This window comes from Melopsittacus undulatus, chromosome 8 (assembly GCF_012275295.1).
Source record: "Melopsittacus undulatus isolate bMelUnd1 chromosome 8, bMelUnd1.mat.Z, whole genome shotgun sequence".
In the NCBI taxonomy this organism is placed as follows: domain Eukaryota; kingdom Metazoa; phylum Chordata; class Aves; order Psittaciformes; family Psittaculidae; genus Melopsittacus; species Melopsittacus undulatus.
Window position 1 is genome coordinate 46,702,144 of NC_047534.1, and position 22,900 is coordinate 46,725,043.

At 44.7% G+C, this 22,900-nt stretch overlaps 1 protein-coding gene across 1 annotated transcript in view; it reads left to right on the top strand.

Moving 5' to 3' along the window:
- Positions 1 to 19,808, top strand: part of ZSWIM8 (zinc finger SWIM-type containing 8) — a 64,265-nt gene extending 44,457 nt beyond the window's left edge. Inside the window, exons 11-26 of the mRNA XM_005152664.3 lie at positions 162 to 293; positions 1,206 to 1,385; positions 2,644 to 2,827; positions 3,407 to 3,505; positions 4,439 to 4,563; positions 5,829 to 6,060; positions 8,624 to 8,776; positions 9,554 to 9,776; positions 9,962 to 10,251; positions 10,946 to 11,169; positions 11,456 to 11,938; positions 12,550 to 12,718; positions 15,057 to 15,230; positions 16,318 to 16,437; positions 17,362 to 17,540; positions 18,789 to 19,808. Of these exons, the coding sequence (XP_005152721.2) occupies positions 162 to 293; positions 1,206 to 1,385; positions 2,644 to 2,827; positions 3,407 to 3,505; positions 4,439 to 4,563; positions 5,829 to 6,060; positions 8,624 to 8,776; positions 9,554 to 9,776; positions 9,962 to 10,251; positions 10,946 to 11,169; positions 11,456 to 11,938; positions 12,550 to 12,718; positions 15,057 to 15,230; positions 16,318 to 16,437; positions 17,362 to 17,540; positions 18,789 to 18,992 (3,171 nt within the window). The 3' untranslated portion in view covers positions 18,993 to 19,808. The remainder of the gene's footprint in view (positions 1 to 161; positions 294 to 1,205; positions 1,386 to 2,643; positions 2,828 to 3,406; positions 3,506 to 4,438; positions 4,564 to 5,828; positions 6,061 to 8,623; positions 8,777 to 9,553; positions 9,777 to 9,961; positions 10,252 to 10,945; positions 11,170 to 11,455; positions 11,939 to 12,549; positions 12,719 to 15,056; positions 15,231 to 16,317; positions 16,438 to 17,361; positions 17,541 to 18,788) is intronic.
- The last annotated feature ends 3,092 nt before the right edge of the window (positions 19,809 to 22,900 follow it).

Below are 22,900 nucleotides of genomic sequence, written 5' to 3' on the forward strand. Positions count from 1 at the left end.
AAGAATGCGGGTGAAGGTCCAGGTCAGGAGGGCTTTAAGAAAACCTGCTGCTGAGATTAATTATGGATTGTGTTTGAAGTCTTTGTGACAGGTAGTTTGAGCAGGCTACCTTCAGCCTGGGGGAGTATTGTTTGAATATGACCATTTGTTCTTCCTTGCAGATCCTGTTTGCCTGTGCAGAGGCCTTGCATGCTCATGGATACAGTAGTGAAGCATGCCGCTTAACCGTAGATCTTGCCAGGGATCTACTGGCCAACCCTCCAGATCTTAAAGTGGAGCAGCCACCAACTAAGGTAGAGAGCAACCTTGTTTAATTTTGGGGGTAGAGAGTAAGTTAGAAAGAATATGTGGAATGGATTACAACAGCATTTCCAGGCTATGATTTTGGCCCTTCACTGACACTTTCTCTGGGTTGAACTTCTCTGGATGTCGTTTGTGTGTCTGATCTCTGTGTGTGCGTGTGTGTGTGTGTGTGTGAATAAAATAAGAGGCTATTCATCAGAATTTGGAATCTTCAGAAACTCCAGTTTAGTTAAAAGCTTCTTTGTTTTTCCTTATATATCAGAGAAAAGCTTGGTTTCTGTGTTAAAAACTGCAGCTCCTTTAGGAATCTCTTTTAAACCAATTGAACAAAACACCTTGTTTGACATTAGCTTCAAAGGATGTTTTAAGAGATACCTGCTACTGTGTGCTACAAGTTTATACAGCAGCCATAATAAGTCTTGATTTTTGTGCAACTCTGTACAGATGACCCTATTTCTTGTGATTCTCTCCAAAACCTTAGTCTCCCGTTTCATAATGCGCAGCACTGGAAACGTTACAGGTTTTGCTGTTTAAGGATAAAGGATTGGAGAGGAAAGAAATAAGCATAAGCTTCTGGAAAATCATTTGTAGTGGCACTAAGCAGTGTATGTTGTATGGAACAGTTCCCTTGGAAAGGACAGGCATGCAACATCTGCCTGCACAGCATCCGTCCAATAGTGGACATATGTCACATCTGCAGGCCAGCTCTTCCACTGTGTTGTGCTGGGTTGAGAACGGGGAAGTAATGATATGGATTTGTGATTCCTCAGCAAATGGAATAGAATTTAAATGTGATTTATGCTTTCTCCTGTTCAGTAATTGTTGCAAAGGGTAGGAACACAAGCATAGAATCATTTAGGATGTTTAAGAAAGTGTCCTGTGACAAATTCCTCCTCACACAGGGCAAAAAAATCAAGGTGTCAACCAGCAAGCAGACATGGATGGCAACCAACACCTTATCTAAAGCTGCTTTCTTGCTGACTGTGTTGAGTGAGCGACTGGAATACCACAACCTGGCCTTCCAAATAGGAATGTTTGCTCTGGAGCTGCAGAGACCACCTGCCTCTACAAAGGCTCTGGAGGTATGAAACGTCTCAGGAAGGCAGTATTCATAGGCAACATTGTTTTGCATGAATGCCTGTGTGGTTTCCATTTCAACTCCTCACATTTGGTTATGCTTTCATGTTTCCTTAAAATTAACTGCAGTGGGACTAAATGGATTGTGTGGACATCCCATTAGCCCATATTGGTCTACCAGAAAAATAGTTAGAAATACCACTTCTCCTGTTGCTGCCTTCATTGATAGGTAGCTCAGATCTTGTGTGTCAACAAGCCTTTGGTTTCACGTGAAGGTACAGGCTTGAAAATATTTGCATGAGTACAAATTCTCTTATGAATATATTATTTTAATTAGAAAAGTTTACTTCTTGTCGTAAATAAGCTTCCAGTTTGCTTGGGTAATCTGGGGTAAAGAAAGTTATTCATAAGTGCAATTGTCCATATTTGCACTGGTGAAATGTTTTGAAGCTTATTTCTTCAGGTGAATTGGTGTAATTGTTGTTCTTGCTGATATCTCACTTATTGGCAAGTGAACATATGCACTGTGCAGGCATATTATTTTGGGCAATGCTTGATTAATATTAGGCTTCCTGTTTAGAAAAAAGAAGTGTCCAGTTAAGACCTTGTCTATGTGATTTGCAGCTGCCTTGTTTTTCACTGCAGAGGGGTGTATTGTTGCTGGGTATCCACCAGCTACGCTTGTTACACTAATTATCTGTACTTCTTATGGCCTGATTAGATTGTGAGATTGACAGTCACTTACTACCTAAAAGAAAACAATCACTTTCACATGTTAAGAATGGAGAGAATCAGGAGTGCCACAGGCTAGTGAAATGTAGGATTTCACCTGGCTGGCATGGGTGCTGCCACCCTGTGTCCATTCTTCTGCTAGTCAGCCTCTGTTGTCTTGAATGGATGTATTATTTAACATAGCATCTTTTCTTCCCACAGTTAGGAGTAATCACCTTTTCAACTCAAATATCCATTTGAATACTTATCCTAATATTCCTATTAAAGCAGATATGGGTTTTTTCTATATACAGCTCAATATCAATAATTTGAGTAAAAAATTTGTGTATAATATGAAGCAAGACTTGTATTAGATTTGAAAATCTGTTCAGTGTGGAGACAGTGGGAAAGATGGCTAGGGTTCTAATAGTTGTTATAATTTACTGATACAATAAAAATTATTGCTGTACTTTATATATAGGGAAAAACAGTCTACTGCTCACAGGCCTGTGCTGATGACACCTTCTTCTGTTTACTTGTGGATACTATCAGGTGAAGCTGGCGTATCAGGAGTCTGAGATTGTAGCCCTGTTGAAGAAGATTCCCTTGGGCACTAATGAGATGAACAGTATTCGAGGAAGAGCTGAAGAACTGCGAGAAGGGACATTATGTGATTACCGTCCTGTCCTGCCTCTGATGTTGGCTAGTTTTATATTTGATGTCCTGTGCACTCCAGGTACTGTCTGCATTGGTTTGACTGTGCCAACGGCATATTCTGATATGTCAGGTCTTGAAGGGTTTTCAAAGCAAAACTGTCTTCTTTATAAGAACAACCTAATCTTGATTCTTCACCCAGTTGTTTGTACATTCCCCCCATGTTGCTTTAGAGTTACTTTGTGTTCCAATGGAGCTGTGTCTCCTTCTTCCTTACATTTGAAAACAACTGAGCACTTACTACATTTCAGCACTCTTGATTTTTCTGCCCTCATGCTGTTTATAGTCAGAGAAAGCTAATATAAATTTAGTATTGAAAAAAAAAACACAATAAACTGGGATTCTGACTGAATCAACCCAGACAGGTATATTGTGATGACTGACTTGGCAATATACCTGCCTGGTTTGAAGCCTTCTGAGTTTAGAGAGAGAAAGGGAAAAAACAACTCTAACAGGACAGTGCTGTGGTCTCAAAAACTGGTACAAGGCTATGAATAGGGCCAGAGTGAGCTTTGCAAGTTCAGAAAGCTCTCAGAAATGTCTTTTGCCTCAAGGTCCTCAGTTTGGAAAGCTGAATACTAATTCTGTTGCTGTCTTTCAGTGGTTTCTCCTACAGGCTCTAGACCCCCAAGCCGTAATTGGAATAATGAAATGCCTGGAGATGAAGAACTTGGTTTTGAGGCAGCTGTTGCTGCTCTTGGTAAGAATCTCTTACAAGAAAATTCTTTTTGCCATCTGTATTTTGCATCCTGTCTCATTTTGTATGGTGAGAGTTAGGGTTCATTCGTAGGGTGAGAATTAGTAGTTCATTCTAGTTTGGTGCAGAAATGAAGGTGTTTGCATGGTTTGTCAGAACCAGACACAGAAGGATTCTGCATGCCAGGATTTAGGTGTCTTTGCAAAGCTGTGAAAAATGGAAGTGGAATACAGTACAGGAACTGTATATTAATATAGTAACATGAATTTTAGCTTTCTTATGGCTTTTTTGTCACAGAAGGAATATTACCTGGGCTTTAATGGGGATGGACACTTTCAGAGAGCAAAAGACAATCGTTTGTTCTTTGAAGAAGTTAGACAATGATAATGAAAGAATAGCAGAAGTACTTTTAAGCAAAATCATATCATCTTAGCATAATACTGGATTCTTGCCTCATTATATCAGTTTCAGCAACAGAGCAGTGATTATATATATAATGCTGACAGTACTGTGTGCCTGCTTAAAAGCAGCATGCAAAAAGGAATAGGATTAATTAAACAAGGCCTGTCCTCTGTTGTCTCATCTCTGAAAAGAGAAAGATGGGTTCTTTGTGGTGTGGGAATGCTGGCTTGTAGCTTCTGCAGAAACTGGTTAAGTTTGTGTCAGGATGGAGTTGTGGGCTTGCCTGGTCTCTTTTCCTGTGGTGTTTAAGTTCTGGTTGTTCTGACAGTTGTAGCAAGCTTAGTATTCTGGGGACAGACAGCAGCTGCTGTTTATTCATTACCTATTTCTGAAGTTAACAGAAAAATGGCAGGGAATCTTTTTTGCTTGTGACAGAGAGGTGAATAAAATAGTCTGAGGAATACATAATGCTCAGGATGTTGTGTAGTCCCATGAGCTCACTTGTCTCTTCATCCACTCTCTTCTGGCCTGCAGGCATGAAAACAACTGTCAGTGAAGCAGAACATCCTCTATTGTGTGAAGGCACCCGGAGGGAGAAAGGGGATCTGGCTCTAGCCCTGATGATTACTTACAAGGATGATCAGTCTAAGCTGAAGAAGGTGAGTTTTCCTCTGAAAGGAGTGATGTGGAACAAAACATGTTTGAATTTTGATGGATTTGATAGTTGTGCCAGTGAGCGTAAGTTGCTGTGTCATGTACTGATGATTTACAAGCTATGTTGTGGTATTTATGTTCCTCCACTGATGCAGAATCTGATTGCAGAGTGTGCATTACCCTGGAAGAGGCACTTTTTCCATAGGTTTTTTAAGGTCCAGTTGGGAGATGCATTCTCACTGCTTTTAATGCTTTTGGTTACCTGCTAAAAAAAGTCCTTTGTCCCACAGTTTTTTCTGTGCACTCTTTGTGCCATTTGGGGACCTCTTCTGTTTTGCTGTAGGGATGTTGGCTTGCAGAATAGTGTATCTAGCAAAGCCTTAGTATCTTAACCTCTCCCCTCTTTGATATACTATTTTGGTCCATCTGTGCCTTAATTTCCCATGCAAGAGAGATAGTAAAACTCTGCCCCTCTGCCCCAGAGGGAGGAGAAAAATACCAAAAGCACTGAAGCTTCAGGAAGGGTTTTATTAATCTTTTATATTCAGAAACCCTTCTATCCAGCAAGAATATAATTAGTGTCTTTCTGTCTCCTAAAGGGGAAGCACTTTTGCTATACTCTTCTCCAGGGAATACCAGGGGCACTGATATCAGTCATCTGCAAATACATGCTCTGTCACACTCATGGTTTTCATTTCATCTGGAGAATGAACAGTAGAAATGAACAAACCCGTAAAATGTGTCATGCATTATTCGCAATTATGTAATAAATAGGGACAAGAAAGTAGGCTGGTAGATGGCAGTTTCTGGAGTGGCTTTACCAGTTTCTCAGTATGATATGGCAGGATTTTTTGAATGTTGAACACATAATTTTGGTAACTTAAACACATCTAATGATTGCCAGAACTAAACATAGTCTCTTCCATTCTGTCCTTGATGTACCAGAGCTACTTATTTATTGTGAGGTTTGGATGCTTTTCAAATAAAGCCAGTGGCTGAAGTGAAAATGGGAATATTACTGAGTATGAATGAATTGTTGCTTCCTCAGTAATGCAGACTGCATGGCTTTCAGCTGTGCTCATCTTCAGTCCAGAAAGATGATGCCTACTTTCTAGAGAATAAGCATTTTCTTTTTGTTTCCTCCAACAAGATATTGCCCACCAGAAGCTGATTTGGTACTTGCCCTCTGTGGCTTAGTGTAATGCCTGTTCTCTTATCCTTCCGCTAAGCTCTTTTTTGATTATTCATTTCCTTTTTCCCTTGCTGTTAGATTTTGGACAAACTCCTGGACAGAGAGAGTCAGACTCATAAACCGCAGACTCTGAGTTCCTTCTACTCATCCAGCAAGCCTGCAGTAGCAAATCAAAAATCTCCTTCCAAACATGCTGCCCAGTCCGCTGCGGCTATCCAGCAGCTTCCAGGAGCTTCCGTCACTCAGCAAGCAGCTGTAAGCACTGCAGTCCAGAGCAGTCCTGAGAACTTCGTGGAGAAGAGTGCGCAGGGTAAGAGGTGCTTTGTGAGGGCTATGTTGAAACCTTTCTGTCATCTGTGCAAAACTGGAACTGTTCATTTCTGTCTGTTTTGGGAAGTAGAGTGATTATATTACCCTGTGGCTGCTTGGTGGTTACTAGAATGTCATTGCCCCATTATCTGTTTGGCTGAATCCCTTTCTGTGCACATTCTTGTTTCATAGAGGTTCAGGCTGATTTTCAGGTTTTCCCATCTTGAGCTAGTTGTACAACCAGTTAGCATAAAACTACTATGACTCCATCTTTTATTCTTGCATCACAGAGGTGCAGGATTTCAAGAAGTTACACATTGAGTCAGGTACAGTCATGCAAGATAAATACCTAAGATTGCTGAAGGGCATTAGAGAGAAACTGGAAACTGGTGTTGTTTAATCTGGAGAAACCTCAGGGGGTACTAGAGAGGATCTCTACTACCTGAAAGGAGGATGGAGAGAGGAGGTGGGCTGATCTCTTTCCCTATCCAAGTGATAGGACAAGAAGTAACAGCCTCAAGATGCACCAGGGGAGATTTAGACTGGATATTAGGAAAAATTTCTTCACTGAAAGGGCAGAGGAACTTGGGTGCCCAGGGAAATGGTGGAATCACTTTCCCTGCAAGTGTTTTCCCAACGACTGGAAAAAGGGAAATATAGCCCCCATTTTCAAAGGGATGAGCCAGGGAATTACAGACCAGCCAGTTTCACCTCCATGCCTGGCAAAATCTTGGAGCAGATTCTCCTGGAAGGCATGCTAGGGCACATGAAAAACAACAAGGTGCTTGGTGACAGCCAGCATGGCCTCACTTAGGGGAAATCCTGCCTGACCAATTTGGTGGCCTTCTATGATGGGGCTACGGAACTGATGGACTGGGGTAGAGTAGTTGACATTATCTACCTGGACTTGTGCAAAACGTTCGACACTGTCCCACACGACATCCTTGTCTCTAAATTGGAGAGATATCAATTTGATAGGTGGACCACTCGGTGGATAAAGAACTGGCTGGATGGCCTCATGCAAAGAGTTGTGGTCAATGGCTCAATGTCCAGCTGGAGACCAGTAACGAGTGGTGTCCCTCAGAGATCGGTGTTGGGACCAGTCTTGTTCAACATCTTTGTCGCTGACATGGACAATGGAATTGAGTGCGCCCTCAGCAAGTCTGCCAATGACACCAAGCTGTGTGGTTCTGTTGATATGCTAGAGGGAAAGAATGCCATCCAGAGGGACCTTGACACACTTGTGAGGTGGGCTGATGCCAACCTCATGAAGTTTAACCATGACAAGTGCAAGGTCCTACACCTGCGTTGGAACAATCCCAGGCACAGCTACGGGTTGGGCAAAGAAGATCAGAGCAGCCCTGCAGAGAAGGACTTGGGGGTGTTGGTCAATGAGAAAATGAACATGAGCCCAAAAAGCCAACCATATTCTGAGCTGTATCAAAAGAAGCATGACCAGCAGGTCAAAGGAGGTGATCCTGCCCCTCTACTCTGCTCTCATGAGACCTCACCTGGAGTATTGTGTGCAGTTCTGGTGTCCTCAACATAAAAGGCACATGGAACTGTTGGAACAGGTTGGAACCCTGGAGGAGGGCCACGAGGATGATCGGGGACTGGAGCACCTCCCATATGAAGACAGGCTGAGAAAGCTGGGGCTGTTTCAGCCTGGAGAAGAGAAGGCTGCATGGAGACCTCATTAGCAGCCTTCCAGTATCTGAAGGGGGGCCTACAGGGATGCTGGGGAGGGACTCTTCATTAGGGACTGTAGTGACAGGACAAGGGGTAATGGGTTCAAACTTAAACAGGGGAGGTTTAGATTGGATATAAGGAAGAAGTTCTTTACTGTTAGGGTGGTGAGGCACTGGAATAGGTTGCCCAGGGAGGTTGTGAATGCTCCATCCCTGGCACTGTTCAGGGCAGGTTGGACAAAGCCTTGCATGGCATGCTTTAGTGTGAGGTGTCCCTGCCCATGCCATGGCAGGGGGGTTGGAACTTGATGATCTTGAGGTCCTTTCCAACCCTAACTATTCTGTGATTCAAAAGCTGTGTAGACAAGGCCCTTGTGACATCGTTTAGTGGTGGACTTGGCAGTCCTGGCGTAAATTGGATTTGATCTTAAAGGTCTTTTCCAACCTAGCTGATTTTGTGATACTATGATTCAATGAAACGTGTTTTTCTTCAAGCTGTGTTTCCACTTTGATGGCAAGCATCACATACAGCAGCATTTGGTAGAAAGCAAGTGCTCCCTTAACTCTTTCCAAAGAGATCAATACTAGCTGAGGATGACTGCAATAAGGTTAGGGTTGCTGGAGCATTTTTACTCTAAAATTTTTCCATAGTTTCAGCAAATTTTCCAAATCTTGATGAGTTCAGATTAGATGTTCTTGGCCTGGTATTGGATGATATGCTTAATAGTGAAAGAAAGCTGAGATAGTCTTGCTCATAAATAGCACTCATTTTATAAAAATCCTACATCTTTTTATGTCTTTTAAATGGCCACATCTGGTTGCAGATACACAGAAATAAATCATAATGTTTACCATGTCACTGTCCTCTTTATGCAGACAACTCTCAGAAGTCCCCCTGTGAGCCAGCTGCAGAGGCCACTGTCCTAAAACAAGAGGGAAAAGTCCCCAGTCGTCTGGCCCTTGGAAACAGAGGTGGATACAATGGGAGATGCTGGGGTTCACCTGTCAGGCAGAAGAAGAAACACACAGGTAGGAACAGACTAGCTCATACAGCGTCTTGTGCTGTGCTAGGGCAGCCTGCTGGGGTTTCAGCAGTTCCCTTGCTCTTTCATTCCACTTGTCAGTCTTTCATGTACTACAGCCGTAGCTGATTGTTTCTGAGATGTTTGGCATGGAGAAATACGTGTTGCTCCAGATCTCCTGGCCACTTCTGTATGACAAGTTCCTGTATCTTTCTCACACCACACATGTTCTAGGTGATAGATTAGTTATTCAGAGCTGAATGATTGCTGGATGCTGTGAGCAAAGCACTGTGCTCCTGAGTCCAGAAACAAATTCAGAGGAGCTGCTGCCTCTTTATACTTTTCTTGGGAAAGGTATAAGTTGGAAGCTGAGGATGTGAAGAAGCTTTGTGTAAATTGTGCAGCATGTATCAGAAGGCTTTTGTTCATAGTTGTACAGTCTGTGGAACTTTACTTTGTACGTATATTTGCTTCTTGTTCTTATACTCTGCCACAAAGCTTGGCAGATGGGGTGAGGGGCCAGGATGGTTTGAAAGGGGAAATAAAGACATGTTGTTCTTGGACTCTTCTGCTTTTTAATCTGAGAACTGTAAAATGTCACCGATGGCTGTGGCAAACTGACTAATTTAATCTCTCTTAATTTGCAAAGTTGAATGCCCGCAGCAGTAAGGCTGACTGACATGACTGATCTTAGTTGGCATTATAGGTATTTACAGGTAGGAGTTTACCTACCCACATTACATTTACCAACCCTGGTGACATTGCTGTGTTGCTTCTGGTGTAGGCATGGCTAGTATAGACAGCAGTGCTCCTGAAACCACTTCTGACAGTTCTCCAACACTCAGTCGGCGTCCGCTACGTGGAGGATGGGCAACAACATCCTGGGGCAGAGGACAGGACAGTGACAGCATCAGCAGTTCTTCAAGTGATTCGCTGGGATCTTCCTCTTCCAGTGGCAGTAGGAGAGCCAGTGGGGGAGCTCGTGCAAAGACTGTGGAAGTTGGCAGGTAATGAATGGTACCAGTGCAACCTCTAAGCCTGATGTCAGGGAGCATGTGTGTATCAGAAGATACTTCCCTGGGAGAGTTTGCTTTCTTTCTTCTGGACCCTAAAGACAGGAACTCTGCACTCCAGCTAGTGAATCTGGCATACCTGCTGCTGTCTGAAAGGTCCCTCTGTCTTTTTCTTCTAGATACAAAGGGAGGCGGCTGGAGAGCCATGCGCCTCATGTTCCAAACCAGCCCTCAGAGGCAGCTGCTCACTTCTACTTTGAGTTGGCCAAGACAGTCCTTATCAAAGCAGGTGGAAACAGCAGTACCTCTATCTTTACCCACCCTTCCTCCAGTGGTGGGCACCAGGGACCACACCGCAACCTTCACCTCTGCGCCTTCGAGATTGGGCTGTATGCACTAGGCCTGCACAACTTTGTGTCTCCTAATTGGCTCTCTCGGACCTACTCCTCCCATGTCTCTTGGATCACAGGTTAGAGCAAAACTGTTATTGGGAAGCTTACTTTTGGGCAGGAAGGGAGGGGGAGGGAGGCAAGCTTATTCCCAAAAATGGTGGTGCTGATGTGCTGCAGTAGCCATGTAAGCTGCTGGCACAGCTAGCGGTAGAAGCTGAGCACCAGTGATTTACCCAGTGGCGCTTCTTTGCCCTAGAAAGTTCTTGTGACTTGTTTCTTGTTTGAAGTGCAACATGCTTCATTCTTCAAAGACATAGACCACTTTTCTCACAGAAACTAGTCTTCTTCTTCAGGGGTCTGCTGAAGACACAGACATTTGTCAAGTCTGAACTTGCTGTTTGGCTATGTACATCATTTCACTGTCCTCCTGTTCACACCCAGGCCTACTACCTGCTCTTTATGCACATAGCTTCTAGAGCATGATAAACACCCCTGAAAATTTGTTTTGCTGACATGATGGAAATAGAGCATCAGTTCAGGCTATAGCAAGTTCCTCTCACTACCTCAGATGTATCTTTAACTTAACCCTGATAATGGTACCATCACTCTGTGCCTGTCATATGGTTTTGGGAGCAAAAGCCACCTAAGGGAAGCAACTAAGTTCTGTTGCTGCCCCTGAAGGAAGCAAAGAGTGCACGTTTTGTTGAGGGAAAGCTGACTGGAACTGCACTGGGCATACAGTGGTGTGAGAATCTTCTCCCTTCCTTTTAGGACAAGCAATGGAGATTGGTAGCGCAGCCTTGAACATCTTGGTGGAGTGTTGGGATGGACATCTGACTCCCCCAGAGGTGGCATCATTAGCAGACAGAGCTTCTCGGGCCAGAGACTCCAACATGGTGCGGGCAGCTGCTGAACTAGCACTCAGCTGCTTGCCCCATGCCCATGCCCTGAACCCAAATGAGATCCAGAGGGCTCTGGTGCAGTGCAAGGAACAGGTGAGCATCACATGGAGGCTGACTAGCACCAGCTGATTTCTGCCATCAGGGGTGTGCTGTTACTTGTGGGATTGGCTCTTCTGCCGCCGGACAGCTTTTATCCCAGTTTTGTGCATTTTGTTTCATTAATAACTCTGGTTATTCTGCTGCATAATTGTGATATGTCTGCTCACCATGGTATCAGTCATTTTTAGAGTGCCTTATACTTCTCTTCTGTTGTAGTTTTGCCTTCCTGTGTTTCTGGTATTGCATTCTTCACTTCTGGTTTTTTTTTCACTGCCCCCAGGATAATACAATGCTGGAAAAGGCCTGTATGGCAGTAGAAGAGGCAGCCAAAGGAGGTGGTGTGTACCCAGAAGTCCTCTTTGAAGTAGCTCACCAGTGGTACTGGCTTTATGAACAGACTGTTGGTGGGACCCCAGCCCAGAGAGAAGGTGCCACTGGCTGCAGTGCCAGTGGTGCACGGGCTGCCTCTGAAGCAGCACGTGGGTTGACAGACAGCCGGGTGACCTCTGAGGCAACCACTGTAACTGTGGCAACTTCAGTAACAGCAACAGCATCAGTCATGCCTGTGATCTCTGTGGGGTCAACCATGTACCAGCAGCATACAATGGCAGGGCCAGCAATGGCACATACGCACACGCAGGGTCTCCATCCTTATACCACCCTTCAGACCCACATCCCCTGTAACCCACAGTATATTGGACACACTATCCAGCATATGCCACGCCCAGCTGTCTTCCCAGTCCCTGGCTCGGCATACCCACAGGTGAGTGTTGCCTGTGGCTTGATCATTTACAGTGACTTTGTGTAGCTGCTTCCAGAGAGATTGTATCAGACTGGGGAGAGCATGGAGCTCAGACCTGTCATGGCTTGAGATCTAGCTTCTGCTCTCAATTACTTGCTGATCTGTGGTGCTACTTTGGTTCCCCAGCTCAGTTCTTGCATAATAAGGAGCCTTCAATGGGCAAATTGAAAGTCTCAAGAGAGCATAAAATGTAATACATAAATAGTTCTTATTTTTTATTGCTGTATAATTTCTCAGAACGCACTGGACAAAAAAGCTTGTCTTCTTGAGGACCTGCAGACTAAATAGAGACTATAGAGGGAAAAACACGTAAGGGTTATTTTAGCCTCTGCCTGTTTTTGAAAGCTCTTGGGGTGGTTTTCTTAAAACTAATTAGATTTAAAAGGAGGAGCAAGTAGATGTAATGGTCATGTGGTGTCAGTAGTTACTGTGCTGCTTCTTTCTGTGCTTCCACCTCCTTCTCAGATTGGACTTCCACTGCTCTGGGGTTTTGTGTGGGGATGTTGTGTTTTGGACTACTTTTAAGCAGTCAGATGAAGTAGATATGACTGTTGTATTTTTTTCTCTTGCAGGGTGTCCATCCAGCCTTCATAGGAGCGCAGTACCCTTACTCAGTAACACCACCATCGCTGGCAGCTACAGCAGTGTCATTCCCTGGCGTGCCCGTCCCATCCATGACACAGATTGCAGTGCATCCTTATCACAGTGAGACAGGAATGTCATTGTCTTCCAATGTAGCAAGTAAGTGTTACAGCTCTGGGGTGAGTAGAATAGGTTTATTTATGGCGTCTCCTACCTGTACTTCAGGCAAGTCCTAATCCTCATTGACTACAAATTCTGCCAGGGTTCCTGCACCGAAATGTTCTGGCCAAATCCACTCTATCCTAAAGATACAGATGCTCAGGGGTACTGGGATTCTTAAGGGGGCCTGATTCAACTAGTGGAGCTTTAATTCTGTTTAGCTAAATTTTCAGTATGGGATTATTGTGGCTTCTCAGATTAAAGTCTGGTTAGAGCTATTCTGGCTGTTCTGACTTATTAGAGATTTATTCCCCTCTCTTTTTAGCAAGGTGAGCATAGGTGATCTTGAGCAGGCTCTTGTGGTTCCCTAAGATCTGAAGAATAGAGTGCAAGAAGCAGGCACACTTCTGCTATGATAGTACTAATGTTAACTAATTATTAAATTTAATTAATTTAACTCATTATTAAATTTAACTAGTTTTAAATACTAATAATACTAAGTCTTTCCTGCCTGAAGGGGTTGAAAGTGGCCAGTATCTGAAATGTGGAACTTCTGTAGAGAGGACAGCTGTTTTGGAAGGATCATTTCAGTGGCAATCTGGTTGCTCACATGCTGTGTTGGAACTAGAGTGGTGATGGAGACACATCAAGTAGCGTGCAGCACTGGAGCAGCAGATGTTGACTGAACTGTGGATGTGCTTTCATTGCCATGGGGTTTTGCACCAATGGGTCATGGTTGACCAAAGCTCTGTTATCCCCTCACTCAAGAGGCTATAGCGTTTGCCTCTATGTTTGCTTCTCACTGCTTTTCAACTCATCAGGTGCTGGAAGACTGATATGAGGGAAAATACTTCAGAGCCTTCATATCCAGATTATCAGGAAAATCTTTTCAGTTATTTTTATCTTGCATTTTGATGCCAAAAAGCCACCACAAAAGCAAATAGAATAGTCCTGAAGACCTCAGGATCTGAAGAGCGTGTTTTGCAAGCAGCAGTAGTCCTGGGCTGATGCTGTGACTTCTAAATCATGAGAAACCACTGTACTCGTCCAAAGAGTTATGGATTCTTCCAGAAGTGCTAACTCATCCTAGAGCACTTAAAATAATGACAGGAAAAAACAACCCCACCCTTTCCAATTGCCATTGTTTATGGATTGCATAAACTTCTGTTTTCAGTTCTTAAAATACTGCTTCACTGTTCCTGGAGTACCTAATCACCTGGTGACGCTTGAGCTCTGGCTACAATTCAGCTCATTCTTACGGGTTATTCTTACCAGGCTTCAAATGCAGCACAGATTTCACCCTGCTTTGTGGGTGTTTGGCACCGTGTGTCTGGTTGAGGAGGTCACACAGATTTTTCATGGGAGCACATTGTTCCTGAGTATTCAACTGTTCACTGGTAAACATTTAAAAAACAAGCTGGAGGTGTCAGGAAAAGAAATCGGAACCTGGAGCGTTGTGGTGGTGCTGGTGTAGTAGCACCACAGAGAAGAGTAAAATAAGGGTGATAAGGTGCCCACACCTAGTGGCATCTCTGCTCTGGAGCTGGCAAGCAAACCGTGCTCTTTTTCTCTTTGTAGCTTTCTTGTAGAGGGAGAGTTAGCTATACTCTGTTCCTTGTCAGAATACAGCTTATTGTCTCAGTGTTAACTGGTGTCTCTCCAAGTTGAGGTGGTACATAATGGATTTTCCTGTGATTTTCCTTGATTTTGCCCATGCTAGTTAAGTATCTGAAGGTGACACCTACTCAAGTTTCCTTGCTCGTTTTTACCCTTGATATGTGCTATGAGCATATGGAATAGCTGTTCTTTCCCAGGATGGGTTGGAGGCTAGTCTCCAGTAACACTCTTCCCTCATGGTAAGCTGTCTTAGAACAGAAGTGGAGCTATCTCACAATGTTGGACTTGATCTTCAAGTGACTTAATACTGTTCCTGCTCCATGACTTTCCACAGCAATTTCTCATCAGATGTAGAGATACACATGCTTATTTCCTTGGACAAGAAGTTGGAACCAGACATTACATTTAATAATGGCAAAGATCTCTGAGTCAACACATGTATTTACGTGTAAAACACGGACAATGTGCATGTTCATGATATACTGCTAAAGAGATAGACAAGCACGTAACCGACTGTCTCCAGACCCAGCTTGCGAAGAAAATAGAGATATTCATAGCCCGTTGTATTCCAGTTGTAAGTCTGTGGTTTGTAGTTGCTGTATTGTTCTGTTTAGGGAAGACTACATTGACAGGGGGTGGTCAGGTGAGGGAGATAATGGCCCAAGTGAACCTTCCTTTAGGCTGGTGCTGGGTCCTAATGCTGCTGTTTTGCTCTCTTCAGTAGGAAATGTCCATGCAGGATCAACGTTCCCAGCGATTCAGGGGGCTTCCATGACAACCATGTCCTCACAGCCCAACTCCCTTGTTACAGGGAGTTTTCCTGCCGAGGATGAGCAGCACAGTCAGCCTGTGAGCCCCCAAGGTCTGCACTACCTCCACTCTGCATACCGAGTTGGTAAGGACGGCCAAGTGGGTTTCTATGGCCCCTTCTCAAGGGCTTCAGGGCAGGGTTGCAGGCAATTTGCTGCTGCACCTGTTGGGGGTGATGGCATCTTAGGTACATGGGGAAAGCAAGTCCATTATAGTATGTGGAGGCTAAAAATGGAGGCAAAGTAAAAGAAGATCAAACAGCTGCTGTTGAGGGCTGTCAGAATAGAAGAGAAAGCTAAGTGGGTTAGAGCTGGGAAGAGTCTTGCCTTTCAGCAGGCATATATAAAGGAGTCTGGATAGGGCCCTAAGGATATGACTGAAAAATGAGCAGCTCCTGCTGCTCATGAATGGTAAAAGCACACCTCTAGATTAATAATACCATAATATTCAGAGGCACTGAGGGATGTGCCCTATGCCTCTCCAGCTAGGTGATTGAAGACTGACATGGAGGAAACTTCAGTTTCTTGGAGTGTTAGCCAGAAAGGGGTGCAGGTGTCATAGGAGACATTGCAGTGGTAAGTGGTAAGCCATGAAAGGTGTTTAATAGCCTCAGTAATAGAGAAGTGGGGGTGGGAAAGAGGGTCTGGAAGATCAAGGCATGGTATCTGTTGGTATTTTAGAAGTGTTTAAATGGGAGGATTTGCCTGAAGAACTTAAACAGCATGAGGGACACCTTTTTAGTTTGGCAGTACTGCAGTTAAGAGTTGGCCTGTTGTCTTTGCAGAGGGGTAGGTTGGTTTGGGTAGCCTCTCTGTTGCAAAATTGAGAACAAATGTGTTGCTTTCAAGACACCTCCTGTAGTGCAGCCTTTGGGGCTATCTCACTGACCCTGCTGTAGATGCTTAATGAAGTATCTCTTTACAGCTCTTGTGAGCTGTGATGGCTGTGCAGATTTCCCAGCCTGGAGCAGCAGACCCAGATGTTCTTGCAGATACTTCCTGCTTTGACAGGCTCCAAGATGGGCCTTTTGTGTCTCTCTGGACTCTTTTCAGCTAGGGAATTTTCTGCTGATGAAAGGCAGGCCAATCAGGTTGCGTTGCAGTGAGTGAAATGCTAGACTGAGTCTTACTGGGCAGAAGTGCTGCTTGACTGTGGCTGCCCCTTTCTCACAGGGATGCTGGCTCTGGAGATGCTTGGCCGAAGAGCTCACAACGACCATCCCAACAACTTCTCCCGCAGCCCACCCTACACAGAGGATGTAAAATGGCTCCTTGGGTTAGCTGCAAAGTTAGGTAAGGCTCAGAGCAGTACTTCATCAGAAATCCACTTGCTGGGATTTGGATCATGGTGGGAAAAAGCTCCTCAAAGAGCAAAACTTCAAAGAGTGGGTGAGCCTGATATCCAGTCCCATTTCTGAGAGTGTTTCAGAAGATTCCTGCTGCTCTTTCATCCAGGCAGTTGTCCCATTTCTGGGTTCTGTAGGCATGCTGTTGAATTTTGAGGCACTAGATGAAGTGCATGGGGTTGGACAGGGCTCAGAGCTTGTATCTCTTCCATTCTGTAACAGTAATTCTTTCTTGTAGGTGTTCCTCTTTCTTATGTATATTTACAACTTCTGTGAAGGCCTTTTATAGCAATAGGTGCTCAAACCACCAGTTGATTGGGGTTTTGGTTTTTGTTTTTACTTCTACTTAGCTCTTGGATCTTTTTTGTCAATTCATGTTTTCAATTCTTTCATAAGCGGTAAGAACTTCAAAGAATCCAGCCTTTTACAAACAACCTGTCTAGTGGCATGGCTTCTGCTGCTGTTGCTGGGGGACCAACACTGGAGGCGGTGGTAGGGAAGCTTGACTATCTCCAGCCTCCCTGAGGCCTCAGTGCTGGGGTATCTAGGTGCTTCCTAGATGGGCAGTCAAGAAGCAGTGGGAAGAGGTGCAGTGTATCCTTGCCACGTCAGTTTTCTTTCATATCCACTGGAAATAGACAGATGGACATGGGTAATACCAGTCACTGAGGTGGTACCTGGTATCTACTCAGACCAAATGGATATATCAGGTTGATCTCTTGTCCCCATGCATTTGCTAGACTGTCTCCCTCAAGCCTGCTGGAGTATACATTACACTGAGAAGAAGGTGCTCCAAATCCAGGTTCTTGCTGGGAAGTAGCTGGTATCTCTTACCTTAACACTGTTGTTCTGACTTCTCCTTCCTGTGCAGGTGTAAACTACGTGCATCAGTTTTGTGTTGGTGCAGCCAAGGGGGTGCTGAGCCCTTTTGTGCTCCAGGAGATCATCATGGAAGCTCTACAGAGGCTCAACCCTGCCCATGTGCACAACCACTTGCGCACCCCAGCCTTCCACCAGTTGGTGCAGAGGTGCCAGCAGGCATATATGCAGGTAATGTGTGGCCTGCCTTCTTGCCTGTCAAAGCTTCCCTGCCTGCATGTATTGTCTGTGTGTGCATGTGCAGAGGAGAAGGGACCTTGTGTACTGGTAGCTGAACTGATCCATTGCCTGATACATCCATCTCCCTCAGGAGGGATGAGAAAAGGCATCACATGCCAGTATGGAGAGTACATGCAAACAGCCTCTATTGTACTGCTTCTTCCCTCTTGCCCCTGTGCTCTCTGTGAAGGATGGGGTGGTTCTGTGTTCCCTGTCCTCTTTCTTCCTCACACCAAATGCTACCCATACCTTTTAACTTCCGTACTTTTTCTTCACTGTGCTTTCAAGCCCCCTGTCCACCTTTCATTGTTTGTAACCTGTCTTCCCCTGGTTGTGAAGCCTGGGCATGGCTGTCTGATGTGCCAGTGCTGGCACTAATAGTGGAGGTGGCTTGATCAACTGCCAGTACAGATGAGATATACTGGGGTTTATTGAAACCAGGACAAGTGTTTAGGCCAGGTTGGACAGAGCCTTGGGTGACATGGTATAGTGGGAGGTGTTCCTGCCCATGGCAGGGGGGTTGGAACTAGATGATCTTAAGGTCCTTTCCAGCCCTAACTATTCTGTGATTCTGTGTTGAAAACAGTGTCGCATGTTCCCTAAAACAGTGTAGACAGGACACCCCACCTGTACATGCTTCTCTTGAATAAATGACTAGAAGGGTGGTTCTGCAGACATGTTGCCCAGGTTTGATTAGGTGATACTTTAGAGAGATGAGAGCTTCTTCACTTGAGCTCAAAAGCTGGTCATGCAGTTTTGGGGCCTTAGTTGAGAAGCTGATAGAACTGACAGTACGAAGCCTAGTGATACTTTGCAGCAAGTTAGTGTAAGCCCAGCAGTGAATGTGCTGGGTTCCCATGTGTAACCTGCAGAATGAAAAGTTTGAGGGTTAGATGCTGATGGGTGGTGGGGTAGAACATTAGTTGGCCCTTTGTGCTGTGCAACGGCCCAATTTAGTGCTCATGAAGGAGGGAACACCTGCTAATGCTGTGGAGTGCATTTTGGTGCTCTGAGGGAACCTTTAGCTTGTGTGTGTTTAGGTTGTAAGATATGGCACTGCTGTCTTTTAAGCTGGCTGTCCTCTGTTAGAGCCTCTGAGTCTTGGGTAACAGGATCATGTGATATTGAGTCTTCCTCTGACTGTCACAGAATGAGGGTGACGAGCAAACACCTAAAGGCTCTTTCCTTGTCCCCATGCAGTACATCCATCATCGTCTGATCCATCTCACTCCAGCTGACTACGATGACTTTGTGAATGCCATCCGCAGCGCCAGAAGCGCCTTCTGCCTGACTCCCATGGGCATGATGCAGTTCAATGATATCCTCCAGAACTTAAAGCGCAGCAAGCAGACAAAGGAGCTGTGGCAAAGGGTCTCTCTGGAAATGACCACCTTCTCGCCATGACAGCAGGCGGAACTCCACGGACGCACAACCCTTTGTCCTGCATAGTTGTAGTTCCATTTACACCATCCTTCCTTCTGGTGTCTTTTTTATTTTAGATTTAACTTGTTGGAAACCACTGATCTGATGTATTTATACCATGACATTCCTCTCCAGCGCTGTTGCGTGTTGGCGCTCCGCTTGCTCGCTCTTCCTCCTCCTCCTCAGTGGGCTGCAGGCTTCAGAAGCATCAGGAAACAAGACGGAAGTTGAGCTGGCTGCCCTGTGGTGTAGTCACTGCTTTTTTCCCAGAGCCCCTGAAGGCTGTCCTGCGAGCAGTTTGCAGTGTGAACACGCACGTGTTAGGGGGGTGGGGGATTCTGTCTTAAATATTTATTTTGGCATTTATAAATATGTAAACTTTTTTTTTGTATGGGCTTCTCTTACTCCACATACCACCTCCTTTTGGGAGAGGCTGGGACTGCTCTGCATAGCCAGCCGTGCTCCCTTCATTCCTTTCAGCGCCTCCTGCTGAGAGAAGCTGAGACTGGAGTAGCAGGGCCAGGGCCACCTCTGCGGCGTTCTGCAGCAGCTGCTGAGGGCAGAGGCTGGAGCTTGGGCAGTCAGAGTCCTGACTGTGCTGAGCTGCCTGGAGACTGCCAGAAGTGCTTGGGCTCTTTCTCAGGAGCGTCCCTCATTGGGCACTGCTGGCTCATAGGGTGTTTTGTTCGGAGTTGTACAATCGTGTTTCTTTTTGCTGGGGTATTACTCTCCTGTAATCAGTTTCTTATCCCTTGTCTCTTCTTGTTTCCTGATTAAACACTCGTTTTCTTAGACTGACTCTCTCTTCTCTCTGCTATGATGTTGACAGTCTGATGTTGCTGGCCAGCTTGTGTCAGTGGGAGCTTCTGTGATCTCTGGTAGATAGCTCTCCTGCCTTGGGGGACAGCAGCCCAGCACAAAACAGAGCTTTTACACAAGCTTGCTTGGTACTGCTCTGAGAATGAAATGCCTCAGCAGATGCTGAGGTACATGCAGACTGGGTCAAGTGGTGAGTGTCAGGGCAGTTGGTGAAAGCCTGGGGTGTTCTGCCTACACTTCTGCCAGCCAACAGGTTACTTTGGTGGTCTTCACGCCAGTGGTATTGTGTGAAGATGCAGAGCTCTGTATTTTCAAAGTATCATGCAAAACAGTAGCTGTTCACCTTGATGTAATTGTTAAAGGTGTCTCGTGGTCTGCTCCCATGCATTTTGGGAGATGTTTGGTGGACTCTGCAATATATCCAGTAGGGACAGCACTGTGGAAAATTAGTTTTAGAAAGCTTTTATGCCAAGAAAGTCAAAAGGCTCCTGCCATTTGTAAGCATACAAGCACATAAATTTCACTGCTTTTAAAACTGGAAGTCAGGTGACTGATGGATGTTAAGAATCCAGTTTCTCAGGAGTAATGTATTTTGCTTCTTACTTAGGTTTGGCTAATGAGAGTGGAAATATGTGCCTGTTTGGTATTTTCATTGATAAAAATGAACTGACTCATAGTCACAGGGCAAAACAGATTAACAGTCTGCTTTGCTTTGACTTTGTGTGCTGCACAGGCCAGAGCTTGACTGAGGTTCCTCTGCTTTTGATTGTGGAACAGTAGCTATTTAAAGATCTCCTTACAGCCCCTTGTATTCTTCCATAAGGTATCTAGTTATATGCCAATTATAAATCATAGATTCATAGAATGATGATGTTTGTAAAAATGCATTTTGTGGTTTCTAAACTAAACAGTGTCGATTATGAGCTGCCTGTTACTGGGCAAAACTGGATTTGACTGGAGAGCACAACCTGATGTCTGGAAGGTTTGGGTTCCTGAAGCACTTTCTGTACTTTCTGGTTCTTGCATGTTCAGGACTAGGAAGGGAGTTTGGAGAAAAATTAGTTTTCTAGTGAAGTTTTAACTTTTCCTTTCTACTGCTTATAGGAGAAAATTTGGGGAAGAGAAGGCAGCATCTTCTAGAATGAAAGAAGCAGAAGAGAAATGGGCAAAAAAGGGGAATGTATTAAGTATCAGGAGCCAAAGTGACTGTTGCTGCATTGAGGATTTGGATTTCACAGGGAAATGAGATGGCAGAGCTTTATCTGTGGTGTCTATTAGAAGATTACACTTTTAGACCCTGAGCAGGCAAGTTTTCAGACCACTGTGGTTAAACACCAGGAGCATGAGAGCACTGTCACCAGTATCTTTGTATAGGAAAAATACAGTGGAACTGCTTACCATGAGGTTAGAAGGGACTTTATCTGGAAGTGTACTTTCTGTCATTCTGTGTAGATGCCATGAAGATGCTAAGAGGAAAGAAATCACAAAGCCTGTTTTCTTTCACTGTGCTCAATACTTTCTCTGGTTGTTTTGCCCATTCTAGTCCTCAGACAGGTTTGTACTGCTTTAATGTGACAGACCCTGTCAGAGTTGTCTTCCAGCAGCTGCAAGAGTCCAGACAGAGGAAGAGCCAGGGAATCTCACCACAAGCTGACACTGACTGAACAAGCAGCTCAGTGGTATGAGACATAGGTCAGTAGTTTCAGACATTTCCAGTCTTTTCTCTGAAAGGAAGTTTGCTCAGGGTGAGCAGACAGAGATGGGAACTGTGTGGAGTTGCTGCTTCCAGAACACACTTTCAGTCTTGAACCTCTGTATCTATTAATCTGTTGTTGTTCCTGAGCTATATCCCATGGAAATGTATCTGAGCAAGGAAGAGAGAAAGGAGAAAGTGAGAAAGGAGATGATGATGGATTTTCTCGGCATGTGGCTGGAAGGTTCTTCAGGGATTTTTCCCTTAGATAAGATGAGCCCTAGTGCCCCCAGAAGCACTAATTTACCATAAAAGCAGAAAAATTATTACTCAGTCTTGTTAGTTTGTTCCCTATTCCAGGAGCAGGGGAAATCCTTAGGCTTAGAGGTTCTGAAAGGACATTTCAGCAGAAGGCCTGTAAAAAAAGCAGAGGTCATTGCCAACTCAAATTTCCTTTGACTTTCAGTTAACACGTGTTTTTTTCACTTAAGAGTAAATGTTCTCTAGGTCCTTGGCATTACCAGCAACACATGAAGTGGCTGCAGTGAAGGCCAGCTGCCACAGCGGTTGGATGCTTTGGAGCTCTTCCAGTGTAGAAATGATTTTACATAGCTGAGAAGCTGTTTTCTGTGGTGGCTGCCACTTCTCCCCAGGCTGGGCAGCAAATGCTGAGTTCAGTCAGTACTAAGAGCTATAGGCGTTTGTCTGGATAGGGCCTGGCACCTACACGCACACATGATATTCTGTGATGGGAGGCCTTTAAATGGGTTATTGTCATGTTTGGTGAAGTCTAATTCACTGTTCCTTGAAGGCAGGTTGAATGAGGTCTTTAGTGGGGAGTTGGAGTCAGATTTGTACAGGTGCAGGTGAAACCAGCTGAGAATTGGCTGATGTCTTTACTGCAAGATACCTGTAGGCAATTTTTCACTGCTCTTCTGGTGCTAAAGATCAAACTACTTAATAGTCCTTATTAGGGCAGCATGTGACGGGCAGCCTTGAGCTCTGACTTAACCCACTGTCTGCACTTGAAGTTTTCAGGTATGTCAGCTAAACAACTTGGCAAGGGGCATAGATGTGCATTTTGATGCTTGGTTCAAGGGTCAGGTCAGTACATGCAGGTGAAAGCAGATGGTGTTCCAGTGTTAGGATACGTACAAGCAACTCCCTAAAGACAGAGATTCCCTCTGCATACATAGTGGGGGCCATACATCAAGAAATGTAAAGGAGAAGATGTGAAAGTTTAAGGTGAGGGGTATTGTAAGTGAAAGGGCCTTTTTTCCACCCTCCCTGATAGTGAGTGAGTGATAGTGAGTGGCCCTTGTCTTTACCGTTTGCCTGTGTGCAGTCTCATCCTGTATCTGGCACAGTGGCATTTCTC